The sequence below is a fragment of the Artemia franciscana genome, chromosome 20 (assembly GCF_032884065.1).
Source record: "Artemia franciscana chromosome 20, ASM3288406v1, whole genome shotgun sequence".
NCBI lineage: Eukaryota > Metazoa > Arthropoda > Branchiopoda > Anostraca > Artemiidae > Artemia > Artemia franciscana.
Window position 1 is genome coordinate 1,966,209 of NC_088882.1, and position 22,402 is coordinate 1,988,610.

Below are 22,402 nucleotides of genomic sequence, written 5' to 3' on the forward strand. Positions count from 1 at the left end.
TCAAAGAGAAATTACAGACTGGGACACCCGGACACAAATCACGACCGGGACACAGGGAATATAAATGACGACCGGGACACAGGGACACAACTACAACGGGGACGCCGGGGGCACAGGCGGGATATATAAATGACGACCGGGACACAGGGATTGTTCAAATAGAAATTACAGACCGGGACACCGGGACACAAATGACGACCGGGACACCGGGACACAGGGAGGACACAGGGAATATAAATGACGACCGGGACACAGGGACACATCATTAGAATAATGAGGTATAGATCTGAATACGGATTGTTTTTCCCATGGACAATTATATGTTGCATGTTCAAGAGTCAGTAAACCTGACAATCTATTTATATGCACAGACAATGGGACAGCGAAGAATGTTGTATATTCGCATGTTTTACGTAGTTAAAAACATATATTTATATCTATCTCTATTCACAGGTGGGACACAGGGACACAACTACAATGGCGCGTAACTAATATGGCGCGTAACGACTTACGCGCGCGGGGGGGCTTGGGGGGGCGTGAAGCGCCCCTCCATATATATATATATATATATATATATATATATATATATATATATATATATATATATATAATATATATATATATATATATATATATATATATATATATATATATATATATATATATATATATATATATATATATATATATATATATATATATATATATATATATATATATATATATATATATATATATATTAAATTCGTAATGAAAATTTTATTAAAAAAAATCTCACCATCGGTGGGAGTCGAACCCACAGCCTCTGCTACCGAGACAAGCAGCTCTATCACTGATCTTTTCCCTTTATCACTTTTTCTATACACCATATTCAGAATTAAAAGAATAAAAATTATATTGTGAATTAATTGTGCTTCTCTCTGTTACATGCCATGTTCCTTATAAATAACTTAAATCTTGTTTCATAGCAGGTGTTTGTACAAAGGGGGGGGACCTTTTGACCCGTGTCGTCTCCTCAAAAAGTTGGATAATTCAATAGCTTTTCAATAGATATAGTGTACCCGCTCCCTAACCCATACGCTGCTTCCTGGGACTGTTTGTGTTCCGCATTTTTGTAATGTAAAATTCTGCTCTGCATAAAAGAAGGTTTGGACTGCGAACAAAGGATCTGCTTTAGTTGCAATTTTGGACGGCCATTTTTATCCTCAAACCGTTTGCGCCGTCTAAGAAAATAAAATTTAGTAATATCTATTAAATAATGTAATTTTCTCTAACGGTACTAAGCTATGTAAAGGTGCCAAGATTGCGTTTATGTCAAAGAACTGTTAAGTATAACCTGCTAGAAAACTGGTATAATTTGCCTTTTATTACATCTTGTTTGCCACGCGATGTTTTTTTTTTTTTTTAGGTTTAATTTTGACATGATTATTGTGTAAAGGAATGATTGATAGTATTAAAAAAAAGGTGTCAAAGGGGAGAAAAGGGAGCAGGGGCCATTTGCCCTTTACGCAGAGATTTTGAAAAATACTTCGTTTAGTATTTTTCATTAAAATATAAAAAAACTCTCCCCTAAATTTAAAAAAAAAACTTATTGTATTGAAAAAATGAAATTTTTTCGATCTGAAAGAGAAAAAAAATGCACCCTACCCTCATTCTTATAAATTGGCGCGTTACTGGTTACAAATCTATCTAACTTGAATACCTTAAGAAGTGAGAATCCCAAAACTATTTCGAATCATCTCGATAAATTGCTTAGGTCGCGTTTTATCTATTGCTTTTGCTTATTTTTTGAGTATGCTTTCATCCGAGAAATAGAAACCAAAAAACGCACCTAGATGGGTTTAACGAAGAAGATTATAAATACTAAAGATATAAGATCATAGCCAATCTTGTTGACAAGGATTCTGCTGAAGTAGGAGACGTCATTTTTAGCCATTTTAGAAGAAGATTATAAATACTAAAGAAACTACAATTTCAATTGCATATCCTTTAGGATTCGCTAACATTAAAAAAAAAGAAACTACCTTAGGTCGAGTTTGTTTTTCGGTTTAGAAATCTACCTGAAAATTCAGAAGATAAGAAGAGTGGACCTAGGTCGGTATGGCGATTATTATATTAATAACCAAAGATTATTTATTACCAAAATAGATTTGATATCACGGGCTAACTTTGTACACAAAAATTCTTTCGAAATCACCTGAAATGGATAGCGCCATTTTTTCTTATTTCTAACACAAATATTCAACGTATATCCGTTAATATTCTTAATCATTTGAAGAATGGCCTTGAGTCGCGTTTTTGTTCGTTGTTTTTCACCTAAACTATTGAGAAATGAGGAGCTAAAAAACGTGCCTAGACGGGTATGGTTAAGATTACAAATAACTTAAAAAGATGTGACAGTTGTCCGAGTCGTATCTGGACAAAAGACTGTTAACTAGGCTACAAATATCAGTAAAAATGATGGTGACAAACCCGAGAAGATGTAAATTTTCTATGAGCGTACATGCACTGGACTATTTTGACGACCAATGAAAACTTGAGTTGGGCTCTGTGTGCGTTTCTGACGCTAGTTGTTACCAAATGAATCACAATTAAATGTTGATATTTATTAATAGCTCTTGGAGTTAGTCACTATTAACAGTAATTAGTTATTTGGTGTTATCTTCATCTTTTTTTTACTACAGGCTTCACGGTTCCATCACAGATGATGATTTGCCGCTAGTCCTGGTATTTACCTCATTTTCCAACGCTGAGGTATTTGTTATACCTTCTCTTGAACGCGTAAAGGGAAGGGTTTACTGGGATTACCTCTGGCGGCAATCTATTTTATGTAGCAAACGATTTCCGGACAAAACTCGTTTTCAGATATTCTTGGCGGGGAGTACCCTGCTCAAGTTAGTCCTGACGAGCTGCACTTCGGCGAGTTGATCGCAAGGGATTTGCTATATCAGGAACAAGCTTCGATAGCTCCTCTGATGGAGATTTGTACATGTACTTGTAGAAAACCGACATGGACGCTGATGTTGATTTAGATGACGGTAGAGCTTCTTTGACGACCCTCCGCCCCCGCTTTGCTGGGGCACTTTTCAGTTTGTCTACAAAGTTGTGTTTGTAATCGGCTCTAGCTTGATGTGCAGCTTAAACAGAATGGATTCGAAAATTAATAAATGCAGCCCGGTCCTCGTCAGATTCAGTTGAACGCAATTTCTTGTGAGCCTTTTTTCTGGCCCTTGTTGCCTTTCTACAACCAGCATTGAACCAAGGCTTATCTCGAGATGAGACTTTTGCTGTTTTTGATGGGACGAATTGCTTCTTAGACTTTAAGGAATTGCATTCCTTAAAGTCTGCAATTTAGAATTTATTAACGATATAAAAGAGAAAACGTTGAAAATGTATTTTGTCTTCAGTAAAGGACAAATGACGTTCTGATCTTTAGAAAGCATTAGCCCTACTCCTGTTTGTTATTTAATTTTGATTTGATTATGTATTTCAGTTTTTGTTCGCAGTTTCTGTTCGTAAATAAACAGTGCATAGAGCTCACTTCGCTGTTTACTTCGGCAGTGCTATTGCACTATCTATGATGAGCAGAAGACGTTGGTATTTATTTTTGTTTGCCACTACAATAATAAGAATTAACCTGTTTTTTCCGGTATTTTTGAACTACAATAACAAGTAGTTCTGATGACAATAGTCTGATGACTGATGACAATAATCTTCGGAAACGTACCTTTATCTTTCAAAATGTATGTGTCCTGGCACAGTGGGGCAGAGTGTATTCTGCCTGAAAAGAAAAATATATTTTTGAAAATTTAATTTTTGAATTTATAAATTAGCGAGGCTGAATCGTCGTTGCCACTCCTAAAAGTCGTATTTGACATTTTCATACTTCTAAAAAAAATTGCCCTTGGATGAATTGAAGGGAAGTTCGTGCAGGGAGGCTTTTGAAAATTTTGTGTTTGAATTTACAGATTAGCGAAATTAAATTGTCGCTGCCACGCCTAAAGGTCTCGTCTGACATTTTCAAACTTCTAAAGAAATTGCAATACGATAAATTGAAGGGAGGCTCGTGCTGATCCTACCTCCGAGAATAGCTCTGTAAACAGCTTCGTATTTTGTTAGGAATGCAAAAATGCCTGATGCGACCCTTAGGTGTGGCAGCGATGATATATAGTGTAAAGCATATGATAATGTTTCTGTTCTTAGAAAATAAATAATTCCAACAAATACATTATTTTTGAAAATTATATTTTTGTATGTATGTATTAGCGAACCTGTATGCACTGATATATTCAAATATAGTAAGACATAGATAACAAAATGGAAATATAACAAATAGATAATTATTTTTTTTTTAATTTATAGTAGATCAAGAAAATAACCTTGATTGTCCTTAGTTTTTCAGTAGACTGACCTCTATGAATTACGTTGAGTTTTCTCATTGTCAAGAATGTTATTGTTTCTGCTGTTGAGCTTTAAAGAATAGATGTCGTAGGTTGGATAATTCCAAATGAATTATTGAATAAGATAGTAAAGAAAAGGGTAGGAGTGATAGTGTGTTATAGAGTTATTGATGCATATTTAGCGTATGCTTGGGAGAAAATCCGACGGAGAAAAGGATGATTTCACTGCCGGAGCGCTTTCTTCTTAATTTGTGTCCTCTAATCACCGAGACTGCGACTGCGTCGATTGGGCACCTATAGACGCCATCACGACACTTGTTACTGGATGGATCTTGTATTCCCTGGTAAGGGTAGACTTTTCTTTGGTTTGGTTCCTAGTGTTTGGTTTTATCCGGTTAAAACAGAAAACAAACAAGGACGGAGAAGTACCCATCAGGCTGTTCGACCCCTGACGGTGAATGAATTATTTCTGTGTGATGACGACTCGGCCAGACACCGTGGTCATAACCCCGATTTTATGACAAGTTCACATATTTTCACTATTGTATTACTAAGATACAAATATCTCTTATTAAAATCCTCGAATTCGAAAATCTTGAAGACTCATGAACATTCACTGGCTAAAGGATAACAAATCCAATCTTCAACAAGAAAGGCCAACTTTTCATGAGAAATGTCATAACAATCTGTCATTGGGGGGTCTTAAATTATCTCCTAAAAATAAATTACAACAGAGTCCCAACGCAGAGCTGCATTGGTAACCATTGAGGTGCTATTGTAGAGAAAGGCTGACATCCTCGGGTGCACTCGCACCACAATTTGCAAAACCTCCAAACCACCTTCCTGCCTCAATAGGAAGTCGTCATTGCGCTAATTAAAGATGATTGTTATCTCCTTCTTGATACTTATGGTGCCTCTTGAGGCTGAGGGGAACTAAATTCTAAGAGAAAAGTTAGGTACAAAAAAACTTTGAATAACAAACACCAAAAACAAGAAGAACAATAGGGAAATTTTTAAGACAGTGGGAAACAAATTAGAATGAATATTCTAGGGATTTAGGAGAATGTTCACTGAATGCTCTACACACAAATATAATTAAAAATGACCTTACGAAATATTATAAAAAACCAATTGATATTAACACAGAACCTGTCACAAATAGACCTATAAGATCAGCAGCGAAAAAAGCTAGGCTGGCATTAAAAACGTGTTTTTAAATAATTTTCTTTCATTTCAATGAATTGCTACGTTTCATTACAATTTATTTATCAGTCCTGGTTGAACTTCGCTGAGGTAAGGATGCTGGGACTGTTTTGAAAAACTGTTCATTTTAGTTTTATTGATTTTTTCCTCTTGTAAGTTGTTTTTTCTTATTTGTATTGCTGAGCACGGCCCTTGGACATAGGGCCGAAATATTCATTCTAATTTGTTTCCCACTGTCTTAAAAAAATTCCCTATTGTTCTTCTTGTTTTTGGTGTTTGTGATGGAAAGGCAGTGTGGTCTTCATCGTTATTTAACTTTGAATAAAAAAGGGAAGGCAAGCTGCGATTACTACAGGATGGACAGGGACAAATTTCTTTGAAGTGGAAAAAAACTCATTGTCCTTAAAAAAAAAAAAAATTGCAGAATTTGACGAAATACTATCACCGCTAGAAGATTCCGCTAGTTACGCCAGTAATGATATCAGCCATTCCCAGTTAAGGTGCAGCACATAATCGGTTGCGTTTATGAAAATTAGAAACATGCTCATTTAAGTTTACAGTAAGGCCATAGTGCATCTTGAAAAACAAGATTGAGTTTTCCTATAGTATAAAATGCATCCAAAAATATTGATTAGTAGACAATCAGTGAAATCGGGTATTGTTCTGTCACCATTGCAAGTTGCAACCTCTTCTCCGTTTTTAGTTGATTTGACGGCCTTTAAATTTGGTACAAGGTTGTGGGTAGAACCAGAAAGGGTTGGATAGAATAAGAGGTTTCCTGCGTTTTGAAAGTGTATGCTTTCAAGCCATCAGCTGGATTCCTCGTATTAGAAGCAATGTTTGCTTGGCAACTTTGTTAATTTTAGAAAATATTTAAGCTAAAACACAACAAAATGCTATTGTGAGATTAGATTAGCTTAAACCTCTATAGTGTTTAGATAAGTGTATTATTAAATATATTCGGTTTTATGAGATTGTTGAAAACCTCTTTAAGTACTGAGGATATCAAAACAAATATATTTTGCCATCTGGACCCGTCTTGGGACTATTCATACCTTAAAATCATGATTCTCTGTTCTTTCAAAATTATGAAGTTTTTACATAAGTATAATATTTTTGTCAGAGTTGCCACGTTGAACCGTGAAAATGAATAAACAAAACTACTTCGCTAAATCTGACAGCACTTCAGTAAAATTTCAAAAATTGAAAATCTGTTGATTCCAAAAGACAAACACCAAACAAAAAGCCGTTTTTATTTTTCAACCATGTTTCTTTCCTTTTTTCAATTTGGTCCTCGCTACTATCAAAAACTGTATAACTGCACGTGGAAGTCTTAGATAAATTTAGTTCCTAATTTCTCCCAATCCCTTAAGATATGAAGGGCTGTTTAAGTTTCCACTTAACATGTTCAAATAATGAGATATCATTTACACCGTCCTTAGTCTTTAAAAAATCCTTGGCTTAAAAGTTGGCGCAATTCACCCCTGTTGGTAAAATACGTCCCTTTTTAGCTTGAAAACGCTATGGTGGCAAATTAAAGCAAAGTCCCCAATATTCACCTGTATTTGCATTAATTTTTTTTCTATTTTTGTTCTTTTGTCAAGCGGGTTGGGGCCTAAATCTTAGAACAACCAAAAAAGATCTTTGATAAAGAAAAATGTCGGGAAACACGAAACAGCTGTGAAAATTGATGGATTTTGGGGAGGAAGAGACCTGGGACCATTCCTGTATACCTGCTTAGATACAGACTTCCTTAACTTCGGTTTCATTTCAGATATCAACGAGTGTGAGGATCCGGACATAGCCGGCAGTTGTGTAGAAAATGGGGAGTGTGTAAATCTTCCTGGATTTTATATGTGCAAATGTAAGGATGGTTATGAAGGGGATGGTGACATCAAATGCGTTGGTAAGTAGATTTTGACTCTTAATTTTCTAGTTAATGTTAGTCTAGTAGTGAAATCACCTCTTCCCCAATCAGTGGTGTCATTTCGGGGCTATAGCCCCCCTCTGATTTTAGGAGGGGGTCCCAAATAAGTAGGCACAATTTATATTGGTTTGATCAGAAGTGCGAAAAAACTGTGTAAAAAAGCGTTTTTAATTAAAACAAATCCGTTTCTAATAGAGCTGTACTTCACAACAATATATATTGAGCTTCATTGCCAAACATATTTATTCATTATTTCTATTTCATATTTCACGAAACATTTTTATTGTCTCGTTGTTAAAGCCACGGTGAATTTTGTTTCTTCAATCATCTTGAAATTTAGCTTCTTTAATTTTGAGTCAATCAAAGGGAGAATTTCTCACTCGTTATTTTTTTTTAATTTCAGTAAAGATAAGAAAAATATATCATATAGAAAGAGGATTCAAAGAATAGATAAAAGTCTTGAAGGAAAGTACCTAATCTCACACACCAAAGATTGCAAAAAAATGAGCTGTAAATTTTTTTTTTCAATTTTTCTATGGAAACACCAAATCAGGGTCACGAGAGGCCACTTTTCAGGTTACTAAACCGGTGTTAAAGCGGATGCACCGCATGCAATTTACATTCACTACCGGCTCAACCTTGTTTTGGGTAATTGCATTCAGAACTTACGACGAATGGCATACTCCTTCTCCATTCTTCAACAACTCTATTAATTTATCGCGATTAGCAATAGATGCTACCAACTGTTTGTTAATGCTCAGAAAGCCGCCGGAATAGCTGTTCTTCAGCTGGAGAAATCATCTACTACAAGATGGGCATACTGATATAGATCGAATAATTAAGTACTGAATAGATACAGCTGTATTTTGACTGTTTCATCAATTACCGAAACATCTAGTGACGGGGAACTAGAAGCTCAGGCCCACGGACTCGCAACCAGATTTCAGACATTTGAAATTGTATTTACACTCGATCTAGCGGAAATTTTCGTTTGCCACAAACTGAGCAGCTGAAGGTGGTAGACCTAATTTTCTTTAGAGCTACTGGTCTTATTGCAGCTACGCGAGATAAAATTATAGACTTGCGAACTGACGAAGCTTTTGATGAAATCTTTCATAAAGCAAAAGAATTTTCTCGTGAGTGCGGCCTCACTGAACACCTTTCGCAAAATTTTCGGAATTCTGATTCCTCATGTAAAAGACCAAAGCGTGCACAATAAGTAGCTTCCCCTGATTTTTTAACCATGCCAACTTTGTGAAAAAGCGATCTTGCTGAAGTGAAAGAATCAACTAAAAATGCTTTCAAAAGGGATTATTTTCCTACGATAGACAGATTGTGATCTAAGTTCGAAAGTCACTTCATGAATGTTCCTCCACTGTTAGAGTTAATATCTGCATTGGATGTTGACTCGCCGTACTTTCTCGATACTAGCCGACTAACTAGTGCTGCAGCTCAATTGCAAAGAAGGTTACATTGACACAATCCTGCTTGCCTCAGAAACAGATCTTGTGAGAAGATAAATTGACTCTTTAGCCAAGAGGTTAAAAGATGTCTTGGAACCTCACGATTGTGTGAATGCAATGTCGATAGCGTATTCCGAAATTTTGAAAATTTATAAAAATCTTCATTACTCTTCCTATTACAACGGCTAGTAAGGAAAGATTGATTGAACCTAAGCCTTATTAAAACCTATTTAAGATCAACAGTGACAGAAGGCTCAGTGATCTGATGTTGATGTTTAGTGAAAAGACTCTTATGAAATCGTTGGATTTCCAGGCTTTGGTTAGTATTTTTAGAAGAATGAGACCTCGTCGATTCCAAGTGTTGCAATAAAACTATGAATTACTTTGCAACTTAAATTCTCTGTATTCATTAAACGCTTTAAGTTGATTCTTACTATTATTATTTGATTTTGGGAAAGGACTGTGCTAACCAGTGTGAAGAAATTTTGCTCTTGAAAATTATTAACTGGCCACTTAGGGGGCTCACAAAGGTTGTTTTGCCACCTTTTAGTTCAGAATGAAATGACACCGCTGTTTCCAAAGTACTGTCCTAAAAGTTGTTGCTGAGGATTGCCAAGTAACAAATGTCGCACAGAATGTCTTCCAGAAGAGGCTCCTATTTTGCTCCTTTGGATACTACTACTACTAACAGCTCACTGTAGCATCAAGCCAACTAAAACCAACACAGCTATAGACGCCACTTCTCCGTGCCAATCTATTCTAAGTCCCCCTCTTGACACTCTCCAAAGAAGTTCGGATTTCCTTTAAACTCTTCCTTACGACCCCTTCCTGCCCCATTCTGGAACGATGTTGTTTTTGTTTTTCCCTAGATGGTTGATCGAAGAGGACGATTTTTGGCAATCTGTCATCCTTCATCTGCAGAACATGTCCTAACCATGTCAAACTTTCTCTCAATATAGCCCTAGAAAGTGGGATCGAACGACATTTCTCGTACAGATTATTGTTCGAAATACGGTCAGTCGGACGAGTACCCAAAACAGTCCGTAGTCAGTTCCCCTGGGTTGCATCTAACAAATCCTCCCTCGTGTTTTGGAGAGCGTCCATGCTTCTGAACCATCCTTGATCACTTTCATTACTGTAGCTTCCAATATTTTAATCTTGGTTTGGATACTTATCTTCCTATTCTTCTATATTCTTTTATTTATTTCTATTTTTTCTTTCTAGATTTTTTAAACTGTCAAAAAAAAAACACCCTGGCCTTGGCTATTCGACTTTTAGTATCCTCACTGCATCATACCATCTTTGATAATAATCAAGGGCATATCTAGGATTTTTATTGGGGGGGGGGTTAAAAGACAAACTTTAAGAAACGCATCAACAATTTGTTTGTATGCATTTTGTTATGTTTTGCAGGAGACGGACATAAATAGGGTGGGGTGGGGTTTGGGTTCAAAACTAGCACCTCCCTCTCCTATGGATACGACCTTCCTAACAATACTACGTAGGTACGGCAATTATAATACCGAATTACTGTACAACAGCACCTATTGAAGATTTAGTTCCTTTCAACAAAAAAAAATTTCCAGTAACTATTTCCAGTTATTTGACGGCAGTGTAACATAAGTCAACTGGAAAATAGTCAACTTCAATCACAGCCGGAAGACTGTCTTCCCGTTACTGGCTGACTGTTTTTTAGCTAATTAATTTTTAATAGTTTTATTTTGATAAATTTATATTTTTGATAATTTTGTTAGGTAATTGACTTTATTATGCTCTAAATCATATGTGTACACAGTCAAAGTTTATGAGTGGTGAGATGGGGAAGGGAGTGAGGTTTTGAGAGAATATTTTTATTTAAAGAATTGTGGTATCTTTGATTAAGCGCATTTTCAAGGCCAGACACTATTTTTTGAAGGTTTTTTAAGGTTTCTGCAATACTTTTAGGATTATAGTAGAGGGTCATATAGGGGTGCCCATTACTGATCGTCTCCGTGTCTATGTACTGGGTATACTTAGACATAGGAAGGGGAGAGAATCCTCCTCCTTCAAGGGTATTTGCTAGAAATTCGGGATATTATTGCATTAAGAATCAGGCCCGTACGCAAGAATTTTTTCGCGGGGGAGGGGTGAATAATAAAAAACAGTTTTTATTTCATAATTTGAATAAAAAGTGTCCATAAATTTGGGAGACTCGGGATTGTCCCGAAGCCCCCCTTCTTATGTTCCTGCAAAAAGTTTATCTATTTATTCCTTTCCTATGCTAAGTAGAAAACATAGTAAATACCCGGATGAATAAATCTTGCATTCTCCACTGCCTCCAAAAAACTGTTTTACAATCAGCGAAATATAATATAAAACAATTAATAAGAAAAAAATTACTTAAAAAACCTCTTCGATAAAGAAAATTTCCTATATAAAATCACAAAATAAATTCTGTAGAGTCTCAGCGTCCTCACCGGCCTAACTAAGTGTTTTACAATTTACAATCCAACCACTTGCAACTCCTATATTTGATTTTTTTCCTTTCAAGGCCCTTTACCTTTGCTCTAAAATACTTCCTTAGCTTTCCAAAATACGATATTCTAGAAAAGCATTCTTGAAACACTTACTATTTTTTATAGAACTTTTTTTCTGCACATACACTCCCCGAATATAAAATTAAAAATTGTATGGCTTAATTAGCTTTTATGACTTTATGATGTTTTTGATTGTTATTTGAACTAAAGTCTACAGAAGGCAAATATTAGTATTTTTTTTATAGTAATTTTTATAGTAATTTCAACGTAATTTTATATTAATTTCAAAGTAATTTTTATAGGAGACGTTTTAGATGGTAGTTACTTTAATTTATGTTCTTTTTCGAGCATTATAATATATTAAGTATTGAAACTACAACCGTGACTTGTAATGCCGTATATTTCAAGATACCCTTTTTTTCAGATATTGATGAATGTGAAAGCCTAGATGCATGTGGCTCCAATGCCGTCTGTGAAAATTTTCAAGGAAATTACACGTGTCATTGCCCCGAGGGATTTATTGGAAATCCATATGATGGAGTAAGCCCCCCTTTTCTTACCTTTTCATAAATTAGATTTATTTGCAAACTAGCGTTTCCACATGTGACAAATTCAGAAAGTGAAATTAAATCCGAATGTCCTCTTGATGAAGAATAATCGGTTTATCATTTGTAGTAGGGATTTTATGGGCATAATTTTGTATTTTAAAAACTGTAGTTATTGGCTTAATTATCCATATTTTTGTCAATTATTTTTGTCAATTATTATTTTTGTCAATTATTATTATTTTATTGTCAATTATGTCAATTATTTATTTTTGTCAATTTTACCCTGGTTTTCTTAACAAATGGTATGGATAATTTTATGACAGTTTCAAAGGGAATTCTCCCACCTCCCATTTTCATATATAATGTTTCATTGCGCTAGGCGCATCAAGACTCACAAGTCATGCCCAGTCATTCCCAGTTTCAAAGGGAATTCTCCCCCCTCCCATTTTCATATATAATGTTTCATTGCGCTAGGCGCATCAAGACTCACAAGTCATGTATCCAGTTTAATCAGTAAGTTTTTTGTATTTTGTGAAACTTTGCTTAAAGGAATTTGACAGATGGCTTTGTTGTGGCAGAATTCTTTGGGGTTTAGTTCCATATGGATGTTTAATGCAGGACAAAATTGTTTTATGTCACTCTTGTCTAGAAATTTGGCTCCTTCCAAGGGAGCTTTAGTCTTAATAAGATGTGTGTAATTGGGTTTGTCGTCTAATCTCCCGATCTCCTTCTTTATCATTTCACTTGAGAAAAGCAAGAGACGGCTTTGATGGGATTGTAATTTTTGAGGGGTTTGATTCCAGATGGATGTCAAGTACTGGACAAAGCTGTCTTCAATCGCTCTTGTTTATATACTATGGGCAAGTTCGTTCTTTACTAGGGGCAATCGTGACATCTCTTCCCCAGAGAGCCGTAGTCTTACTTAGATGTGTTTTTCAACGGGTTTGTCGTATAGTCCCCCAATCTTCATCATTTCGCTTGCAGAAATCAATAGATGGCTTTGATGGGATAAAATCCTTCCGAATACGATTCCAGATGATTACTTTATTTTAATTGGTCTTGCCTGCGCATTTTTTCCTTTGGGTAGTCTGACATAGATATGTGTTTACTGGGTCATCTCCATCCCCATGATTTCTTCCCTTTCTCCCAATATGGTAGACATGATGCTTCCTCACAGCTCACATAGATGAGACAAATGAGAATAGGCGAACAGCTTCCTGTTTTAGACTAATAAGCATTTAATTCAAACAAGTGTCTACCACATTTTCGAAACTTTCACTTTTATAATTAGCTAAGAAGCTCATAAATTCATTTTCTACTCGACAAACAGAAGGGTTTCCTTCACTCATACATATAAAAATGATGAAATCAGTGGCGTTTTTTTGGTGGGGGGGCAAGGGGGCAGTTTTCTCTCCAGTAATTTGGAATGAATATTATTATATAGCCCATGTCCCTCGACTCCGGATGGAGATCCCTCTTCCACCCCCACCCCCCACTCAAGAAAAATGCTGGAGCTACGCCCCTGGACGAAATTGTCTCAAATTTAAGGCTCGGTTTGGCAATCTTGTAATATAAAAGCGGATATTTATCAACAGAAATTATGCAATCTCTTCTGTGTATCGTACAGAGGCAAAGGGATCCCTCCTCAAATTTTTGTGAAGGAACCTCTAAATTGAAAAGTGGTAGCCCAAAAATGCAGCTTTCTCACGTTTTGACTCTCCTCCACTCAGAAAATATTCCCCCTCCTGACCCCATTCTCCTAAGACCTGGACATTTGCGCACCTTTTGGCATGCCAAGACTTCTTTAAATGTTTTAAATACCTGATTGTCAAAATTCACATTTGGTCATGATTCCTTTTGCCCTTTGTTTTCCCAGAGAATTTTACTGGGGGTTGTGAATTTTTTTCTTTCTGTTTTCATAGGTTTGGCAGAAGAATATGTCTTCATTCCGTTATGTTGTTATTCCGTTAGCTATTGTAACGTCGTCTTTTTTGTCGTTTAATTAAATCATGTGGAAATTTGCATTTTCATTGTATCCGTGGACAGTGACCCTTTTTTCTACTTTTATTAAACTTTCTCTGACTGTGATTTTACTTTTTAACTCATTTAGTGCTGTCTTGTACTTCTATCATTTTTACTTTTCTAATATTAACAACCAAAGTTGAGGCCAAAATTTTTTATTTCCTCGAAAAAAATAGAGAGAAAAAAATATAACAGAAGCCTCTCCTTCTAGTGCAAGAACCTTTTCTTACTTCAATATTTAACTATGCGCGCAAATGCACTATAGGGACAGGGATAATTTTAGGGGGGATATGTGGGAACTTGCCCCGGGCGTAGAACTTCTAGGGGCGTAAAATTTTAAATAAACAATCTAACGGTTATAGTCATTTTGTAATTTTTGAAATTTTATTTCTGTAAAAATAGAGTAGAGGGCGCAGATGGAAGAAAGTATAAGCAAATTCGATTTGAAATTTTATTTTTCCCATATCTTCATCACAATTCCTAGAAGATAAAAAAGGGTGCACCGAAATTAATTGATTTTAATTTTTGGGATATTTTGTATTCAGCTTTTGTGTATAAATTAGAATTTTGTTAAGGTCTGGTCTGAAAATTTTAGGAGGTAGGGGGTTGAGCATCAATCAAGGTTTGGCCGGGCGCAAGAGAAACCAGAACCACAACTGCATAGGGAATCTTTTGTTTGCTTTAGACTGAAATTTAAAAAATCAGAAAAATTGGCTATTTAATTAAATTCAATTTAATTATATTAAAATTAAACTAAAATTAAATTAAATTTAGAAAAATAATAACTTGGACTCCTTCTCTCCTAGCTTTTCATATTTTATACCCTTCCCATCTTTTATTACATCATATATAACGAAGATGCTTACTAATTATAACTATATTTACTTCTCAGTAATATATTTACTTATGTGCATATGCACATAAGTGCATATGCTTCAAGGGAGTTACTTGCGGTCTTTGACGTTGACTTTTCAGATGAGTCATCGTCAACTCGAAAATCTGTATCACAGTCAGGGGTGGATCAATGCTCTATGCCGGAACTGTGCTCTTTTCGGCATTTGGCAGAACTTTCTGTAGTTTCGGTAAAACCTACGATATTCAGCAACATTTTCAATATTTTTGACTGAAATCTTGAAACGGCTTTTAAAGTTTCGACGATCGGAAAATCCAACACTCGAGTAAAATTCGACTTCAACACTTGAAACATAGATACTGGCTTTAAGGGACGTTTGTCAATCATGATAGCTTTTACCTTTCATCTCTTCCTGCATTATTTTTTAGTGTTAGAGCCGTTGGGTAATATTGAGGGATTGATGTCAGTTCCAATTTCGGGGAAAATAAGGGAACATTGAAAAAAAGTGGTCGACAAGAAGATAAAGCTAATCTCCAGTTCAGATATTCTGCGCATGTGAAATTAGTAGGAACGGGACGAAAATTAAATTTTGGGAAAACAAAATTCTCTAAATCCGCTCCTTCCCGTCCCGCGTGACAGCTGCACCTCGTAAGCCAAGAAAAGTGTTGTCCTAAGTGAGTGACACTTTCAGGAATAATCTAAAGCCCTAGTCTTAGAAAAAACCGTAGAAATTCCTATTGTTTAGAAAAAATATACTATTGTCCATTCCACATGCTTGTTTAGATTGACATGAAGGCATAACCATTTTTGCTAAATCACAATTCGCTTCTTCTTTTAAAAGTAACTCTGATTGGTACGAGCAATGTTGTTTACACACTAATATCTAACCAAGCATACGTAATAATGGGCTTATACCCCCAAAAGGGTGCTTTTGAAACTTAGGGAGGGGCAAAATAATCCAGGGGAAATTGTCCACCTCCTAGTTGATGTGCCTGGGCTTTGACCATCAACCTGAGCAAAACTTAAACTTTAGTATGTTCTTAGCTCTAAAAGAGGTATAAGAGAATATGGATAACTGACAAGAGTAAGAGCTGGCGCCAGTGTCGACAAAAAAAGCTCAACGCCATCTAACATTTGGTGACACTTGCCATTTTTTCAAGAATAGTTAATTAAATAGTGTGTAGCTGGCAAAATTAGTGTAGTAATAAGTGTCTGCTCTCAGTTCCTGACAGAGAAACTATTACTTAGTTGCGTTTTGGAGCGCTAAAACGCTTCAAAAATACAAAATTTCACCAACACTAGATGGTGTTGATGTGTTCTTGCCCACTCAAGAGCCAGTTTCTGCTCTTATAAGTTACCCATACTCTTTGAAAGGTCAAAGAGTATGGACTCTATCTCAAAAAAGTCCTTCAAATTTTGTAACAGCTTCCTTTCAAACTGTCATCTTTCGAACAAGACGTTTCTCAAATTTATTGTACTAGTAATTGTTTTAGTTTATTTAGTTTTTGTAATAGTAATTTAGTTTTAGTAATTGCTAGTCCCTTTTTTACTATTTACTTATATTGTTAATACAAGTGCCATTCTTTGGGGTCCATCCTTGATTAAGAAAGCTTTTAAGAGTAAAACTACTCTGATTCTAAGTAAGGAGAGGATGAAGGTTTGAATTTGATTTGCTTTCGAACATTTAGTTAGGTGATATATCCATTCTTGGATAACTGAAAAATGACCCCTCAAGAAGCTCCTTTCTGAAGTCCATCTTTTGCTGCTTGTTCTCCATAAATGTGGGGTGTATCAACTCTATTATAACTGCCATTTTTTCAATCTGTACTTTAATCTCTTTATTCCATAATTCATTTAATTTTTTTAGTGTGCTGATATCGACGAATGTTCGAATCCCGACGCTTGTGGCGATTTTGCTACATGTGAAAACGAATCCGGTTCATATAAATGTACATGCCCTAAGGGATTTACTGGAGATGGTTTCAAAGAATGCTTTGATATTGATGAATGTGCTGAAAGTCCCTGCGGAAAAGGAGCAGTGTGTCATAACAAACCTGGGTCTTTTGAATGCAAGTGTCCCAAGGGCATGGAAGGAAATCCTAAGAGTTTGTGTGTTGGTAAGAGTCTTATTTATCCGACCCCTGTTACAAAGGGTAGGTTAAAAGTTGGTACCTGTCTTGTTTTAGTTTTTACTTGAGTGTAATGCCGAGAATAAACCTTGTTTATAAAGTATAAACATAAGAATTATTTAAAGTCTGTCACTTTGGTGTAATGACTCAGTGTATCAAATTAAATGTTTCAATATATTCAGATAAAGAATAAAATTGAGGATTTTTGTTTATTTCGTAAAAATTGGCTAAAAGTAAAGAACAAAACGTTTATATATACATCTACACATTTATATATATATATATATATATATATATATATATATATATATATATATATATATATATATATATATATATATATATATATATATATGTATATATATATATATATATATATATATATATATATATATATATATATATGTATATATATATATATATATATATATATATATATATATATATATGTACACACATAAAATGATTTTCTCCTTTACTTTTATCCCATTTTTGTATAGCACAAAAAATCCAGATTTTTTTTTTATTTGGCTGAAAATCTTCCTTGTTTCTTGGTTTCTTAATAATTTTTATAATTTCATCCTGACAATGTCTAAAATTAAGAATTTGATAGGGATTCTTTTTACAACCATTTTTTACCTGCTGTGAAAAAGATAATAGCATGACTGTAAAGAGTTGGTGGGGTTTAACGCCTCTTTTCCATCGAGGAGGCACCAGAGTAGTATAAAAATTTCAAATATCATTTATTGTCGTTAATTACTCACTAGATCAGTCTTTTTTTCCTTTTTAGATGGTTTTACGTAAAACTACATGTTTTGATGGTTTTTTCATATAGGATTTCAACAGCTATATTACCAGTGGCGTCAATGGAAGGGGGTACGTATCCCTAGATACCCCCTAGCTTTTGAACATATCGTTTTTGTATTTTTGTTGAAAGGCTATTTACGTAGTTTTGTTGGAAAAACTGGAAAAGGAAACAAAAAAATGCCCCTCCCCTCAGGGCTTGGAAAAAAATTAACTTTGACCCCCCCCCCTAATTTTCATGAATTGACGCCACGGTGTCTGTGTTTGTTCATGTTAAACTTTTATATATATATATATATATATATATATATATATATATATATATATATATATATATATATATATATATATATAAAAATTTGTTTTCTTTGTTTGTTATGTGGAGGAATGAATGTTTTATTTTAGCTGAGTTCTCTGGAGCTTAATGGCCAACCATTTTATTTGTTTTGTTCTTTTTATGTCTCTAATAAACTAGTTCTCTCTCGAAAAATTGCTGTCCCCGTTATATGTTACGGTCTATTAGGAATTTGTACAAAAAAGTTGTGAAAAATTTGCTATGTCCAAAATTTAAAGAAAATGTTTAAAATTGGTAGAAAAAAAACCTCTAAAGACATTCCCAACGACAGTGGCTCCAAACGGTTTTAAGCTACGTCCCACTCTCTAAATCTGGACTCTAAATTTCTAAACCTGGATTCTCACCTCCCCCTTCCCGGCAAATTGTATTTCATAATATTGTAAGTGTTAACTCTCATTCTCATGGGTAAGATGAAACACCTGAATTTCTCTGAAACCAAACCATCTCAGGGGTACAAATATATGAAAATGTAGGGAGAGGGGGTAAATTTCTTTATCTAAATCGAGAGAGTTAGTTTTGTTGTTTCTTAAATTTTGTCAATTAAAATTAAAAAAAATCTTTTCAATGAAGATACCAAAAAATGGCATTTCTATGAATCTAGGGAGGAAGTGAAAAAAGGCTTAGGAGCAATAATTGTAAAAAAAAGAGTATTGTTCAAAACATAGTTTTATCTCAGTGTTACCATTATTTTAGTGTTGCCATGTTGAATTTTGCAAAAAAAAAGCAAAACTAATTAGGTAAGTTTGACAACACTTTTCGTTCGTGAAAATTCAAATATTAACATTATTTTGATAACCCAGAGACAACAAAGGAAAGCTGCGCCCTCCTAAGCTGTGTTGTTCCACACGTTTTTAACTTAGTTGTGCTAGTTTTTCACCGACATTACCTTTTTTGAAAATTTAAGATCCGGTAGAACCGGAAACTCCATAGCTGCTTTTGTGGTTCTTCTTATTAAAATTAAAGTCCTGATTTTTCCATATTTTTAGGGTCTGTTTGGCTGGGTTAGTTTTCACGTAACCAATTAAAAAGATCAGGTTTCATTTCCACTGGTCTTAGTACTTTAAAGCAAGTCAATATATACCTGTTTCAACTTCCTTTGATGATTTGAGGATACTAGCTTTTGTTTTTCAAAATTCAATAAAAACATTTTGCCTACTCAAGCTCTCTCCAATTTATCAAATTACCAATTAAAAGTTTTATATACACAGATCAAGGCACCGAAAAGGAACCCCGCCAAGTATGGGGTGTATCTAGCCAATTTCTTTATTATAGTTATTCTCCGAGTTTTCAAATTAATGGTCGGGAGAAGTAAAAAAAAAAAAAAAAAAAAAAAAAAAAAAAAAAAAAAAAAAAAAAAAAAAAAAAAAAAAAAAAAAAATCAAAGAGATGTAGATCTTTGTAAAATTAGTTTCCTTTGTTATAATTTGCTATTAATGATACTTGACACGTAAATATACTATATGAAACGATAAATGTACACCATAGTACTACTACTAACAGCTCACTGCAGCACCAAGCCACCTGGGACCAACACAGCGGCGCCCGCTCTTCCTCCTTCCGATTCTATTCAAAGATTCCCTTTTAAATCCTCCCAAGAAGCACCTATTTTACTTAAATCTTTCCTTACGACATCCTCCCACCCCATTCGGGGACTACCTGTTTTCCGTTTGGCCCTAGACGGTTGGCACACAAGGACAATCTTTGGTTATCTGTCATCCTTCATCCACATAACTTGTCTTAGCCACCTCCCCCTTTCTCTCATTATAGCCCTAGAAAGCAAGATTGACCCATATTTTTTGCAGTGCTTATTGTTTGAGATACGGTCAGTCATTCGGGCACCCAAAACAGTCCGTATGAAATTTCTCTGGAAATTTAAACTATACATCACCTTTTTGTATAACTATATGTTTATGCTTTTCAACCTCTAAGCGTCTGATTGGACTTAAGTTTTTCTACCTCCTTCGTTGTATCGGTATCTATTAATATTTACACCTTTCTTTTGCATGGATTTATGACTTCTCTAGCTTACTATACTACTTAGTATTTTTTTTCTTTTTTGATTTCTTATTTTATATATTTTATTTTATTTATCTTTATTCTTCTTTGTCTTCTTTATTCATGGCCCCTTTAGCGGTGCTCACGCTCAGGCCGCACGTGCTCGACGTGAAGTCCGGCATGTCTAAGTTTTTTTTTTGCTTATAGGTTTTTTTGTTTATATACGTTAAATTTAGTGTTAATCAATGCAGATATTATTACATTCAAAAAAGGATAAACTAAAAAACCTGCTTAAAATGAAAAAAAAACACAAAATAATCGGAATTTTCAACATTTTAGTGTTACATTTGGATCTTTTATTTCAATGCTCTATATATAGGCGCTAATTTTATAAAAATATTCTATCTCTTTATATCATAAAATTTTAATTTAAAAAAAGGCTGTGAATTTAGTTTTGTGGCAGTTCATTATGTGAATGGGGTTCGTTGGCTCTTGGGGACGCTGAAGTAACACTGTACTTCCTATAAATGTTTGGGTTTTTATAAGCATTTGGTTGTTGTTCTTCTTCATCTCTTCCAATAATTATATTGTTTTTGTAGACGTTAACGAATGTTTACAAAGTGTTTGTGGAACTAACGCAACATGCACTAACACGGAAGGAAGTTTCTCCTGCGCATGTCCAGAGGGGTATGCTGGAGATCCATTTAGGAGCTGCACTGGTAAGTCTTATTACTCTATTAGATTCAGTATCTCCTTACTACCAAACCCTGTGGGGTAGTACAAATTGGTCTTTGCGAAAAAAATAACACCTTCAACTGTTTCTTAGTGAACTCTTAAAGCTTTTTTAATCTTACTCTGTACTGGTATGGCTCATGTTAAAATGACTACCGCTTTCCATAAGTGTAAATGGTTAAATTCTTGTTCTCCTCAAATAGAAATAAAAATTAATTTAACAGTCAATGGTTACAGAAAATACTATCATACTCGACACTCCTTCGTCTAATAGTTAGGCAAAACACTTCAACTACAAAATTTTATTTACAAAATAATTTAACTAGAAATGAGTTTGGCTTCTGGGTAAAAGGATATGGTATCTTAAAGGGCCCCTAAAGCCGATATCTACTTTTCCAAAATTTTTTGTTAAACCTTTTAAATTCTCCTGTTTTATGCTAGAAATAGAAATATTGAGTTTTAATGAAATTCGCACCACTAAAAAAATACGAAATTTGTTTGATCAAATAAATGGAGCAGAATTTTCCGGAGGAGAATTTTTCCGGTTAGGAAAAAATAACAATCCAGAATAAGGGGGGAGGGCAAATTGAAATGCTGCTCTCAGAAAACCTTTCTAAGTTACTGTGTTTCAAAGCAGCAATTTTATCTGATATTGCAAGGAAGATGCACAGAGAGACAGAAGACAAATTGGACAACACGTTTTGACTTACTTCCGGGTAAACAGGCCCATTTTGCGACAATACGCGAGTCTTCGAGTCAAAAATAAAAAAAAAGTCAATAAAATTGAGAATAAAGATCAGAAGATCTGGAGAAGAGTTGGAACCAGAAGATCCTAAAAGTGTACTAGCATACCTGCTAGGAAGACTTAATAATAATTAATTAACAATAAAATATTAAATAAATATTAATTAAATAATAAATTAATAATAAAATAATATAATAAAAAAGATAATAATTAATAAAAGTAAAAATGGTAAAAGAAGCCCAAGTATTTGAGTTTTGGTACATTTCAATGTACTTCTCTAAAAGCTATAAATATATATATATATATATATATATATATATATATATATATATATATATATATATATATATATATATATATATATATATATACATATATATATATATATATATATATATATATATATATATATATATATATATATATATATATATATATATATATATATATATATATATATATATGTATATGCATTTCAATATCTAAATGTGCAATGGCTTAGGGTTGTTTGAATTTAGTAAAACGCTTTTTATAGCTTTTTTTGTATTCGTCCCTCAGTTAAATTCTTTTTCCGTCACGAGTATGTGTCAACTGTTTGAATGATTTTACGTAAAAGTTCGTTTGCAATTGACCACACCTTGATTTAAATTCAGAGATAGCCTTCAGAACTTAGAATTGAAATTTGCGAATGATCTTCTATTAAATACAGA

The 22,402-nt window shown here is 34.4% G+C and overlaps 1 protein-coding gene across 6 annotated transcripts in view; it reads left to right on the top strand.

Annotated features, from left to right (window-relative positions):
- LOC136040265 (uncharacterized) overlaps nt 1-22,402 on the top strand; it is a 293,795-nt gene that overhangs the window by 48,637 nt on the left and 222,756 nt on the right. For all 6 annotated transcript variants that reach the window (XM_065724489.1, XM_065724490.1, XM_065724492.1 and 3 more), the window contains 4 exons: nt 7,378-7,509; nt 11,934-12,049; nt 16,800-17,049; nt 20,815-20,934. In XM_065724489.1, the coding sequence (XP_065580561.1) occupies nt 7,378-7,509; nt 11,934-12,049; nt 16,800-17,049; nt 20,815-20,934 (618 nt within the window). The remainder of the gene's footprint in view (nt 1-7,377; nt 7,510-11,933; nt 12,050-16,799; nt 17,050-20,814; nt 20,935-22,402) is intronic.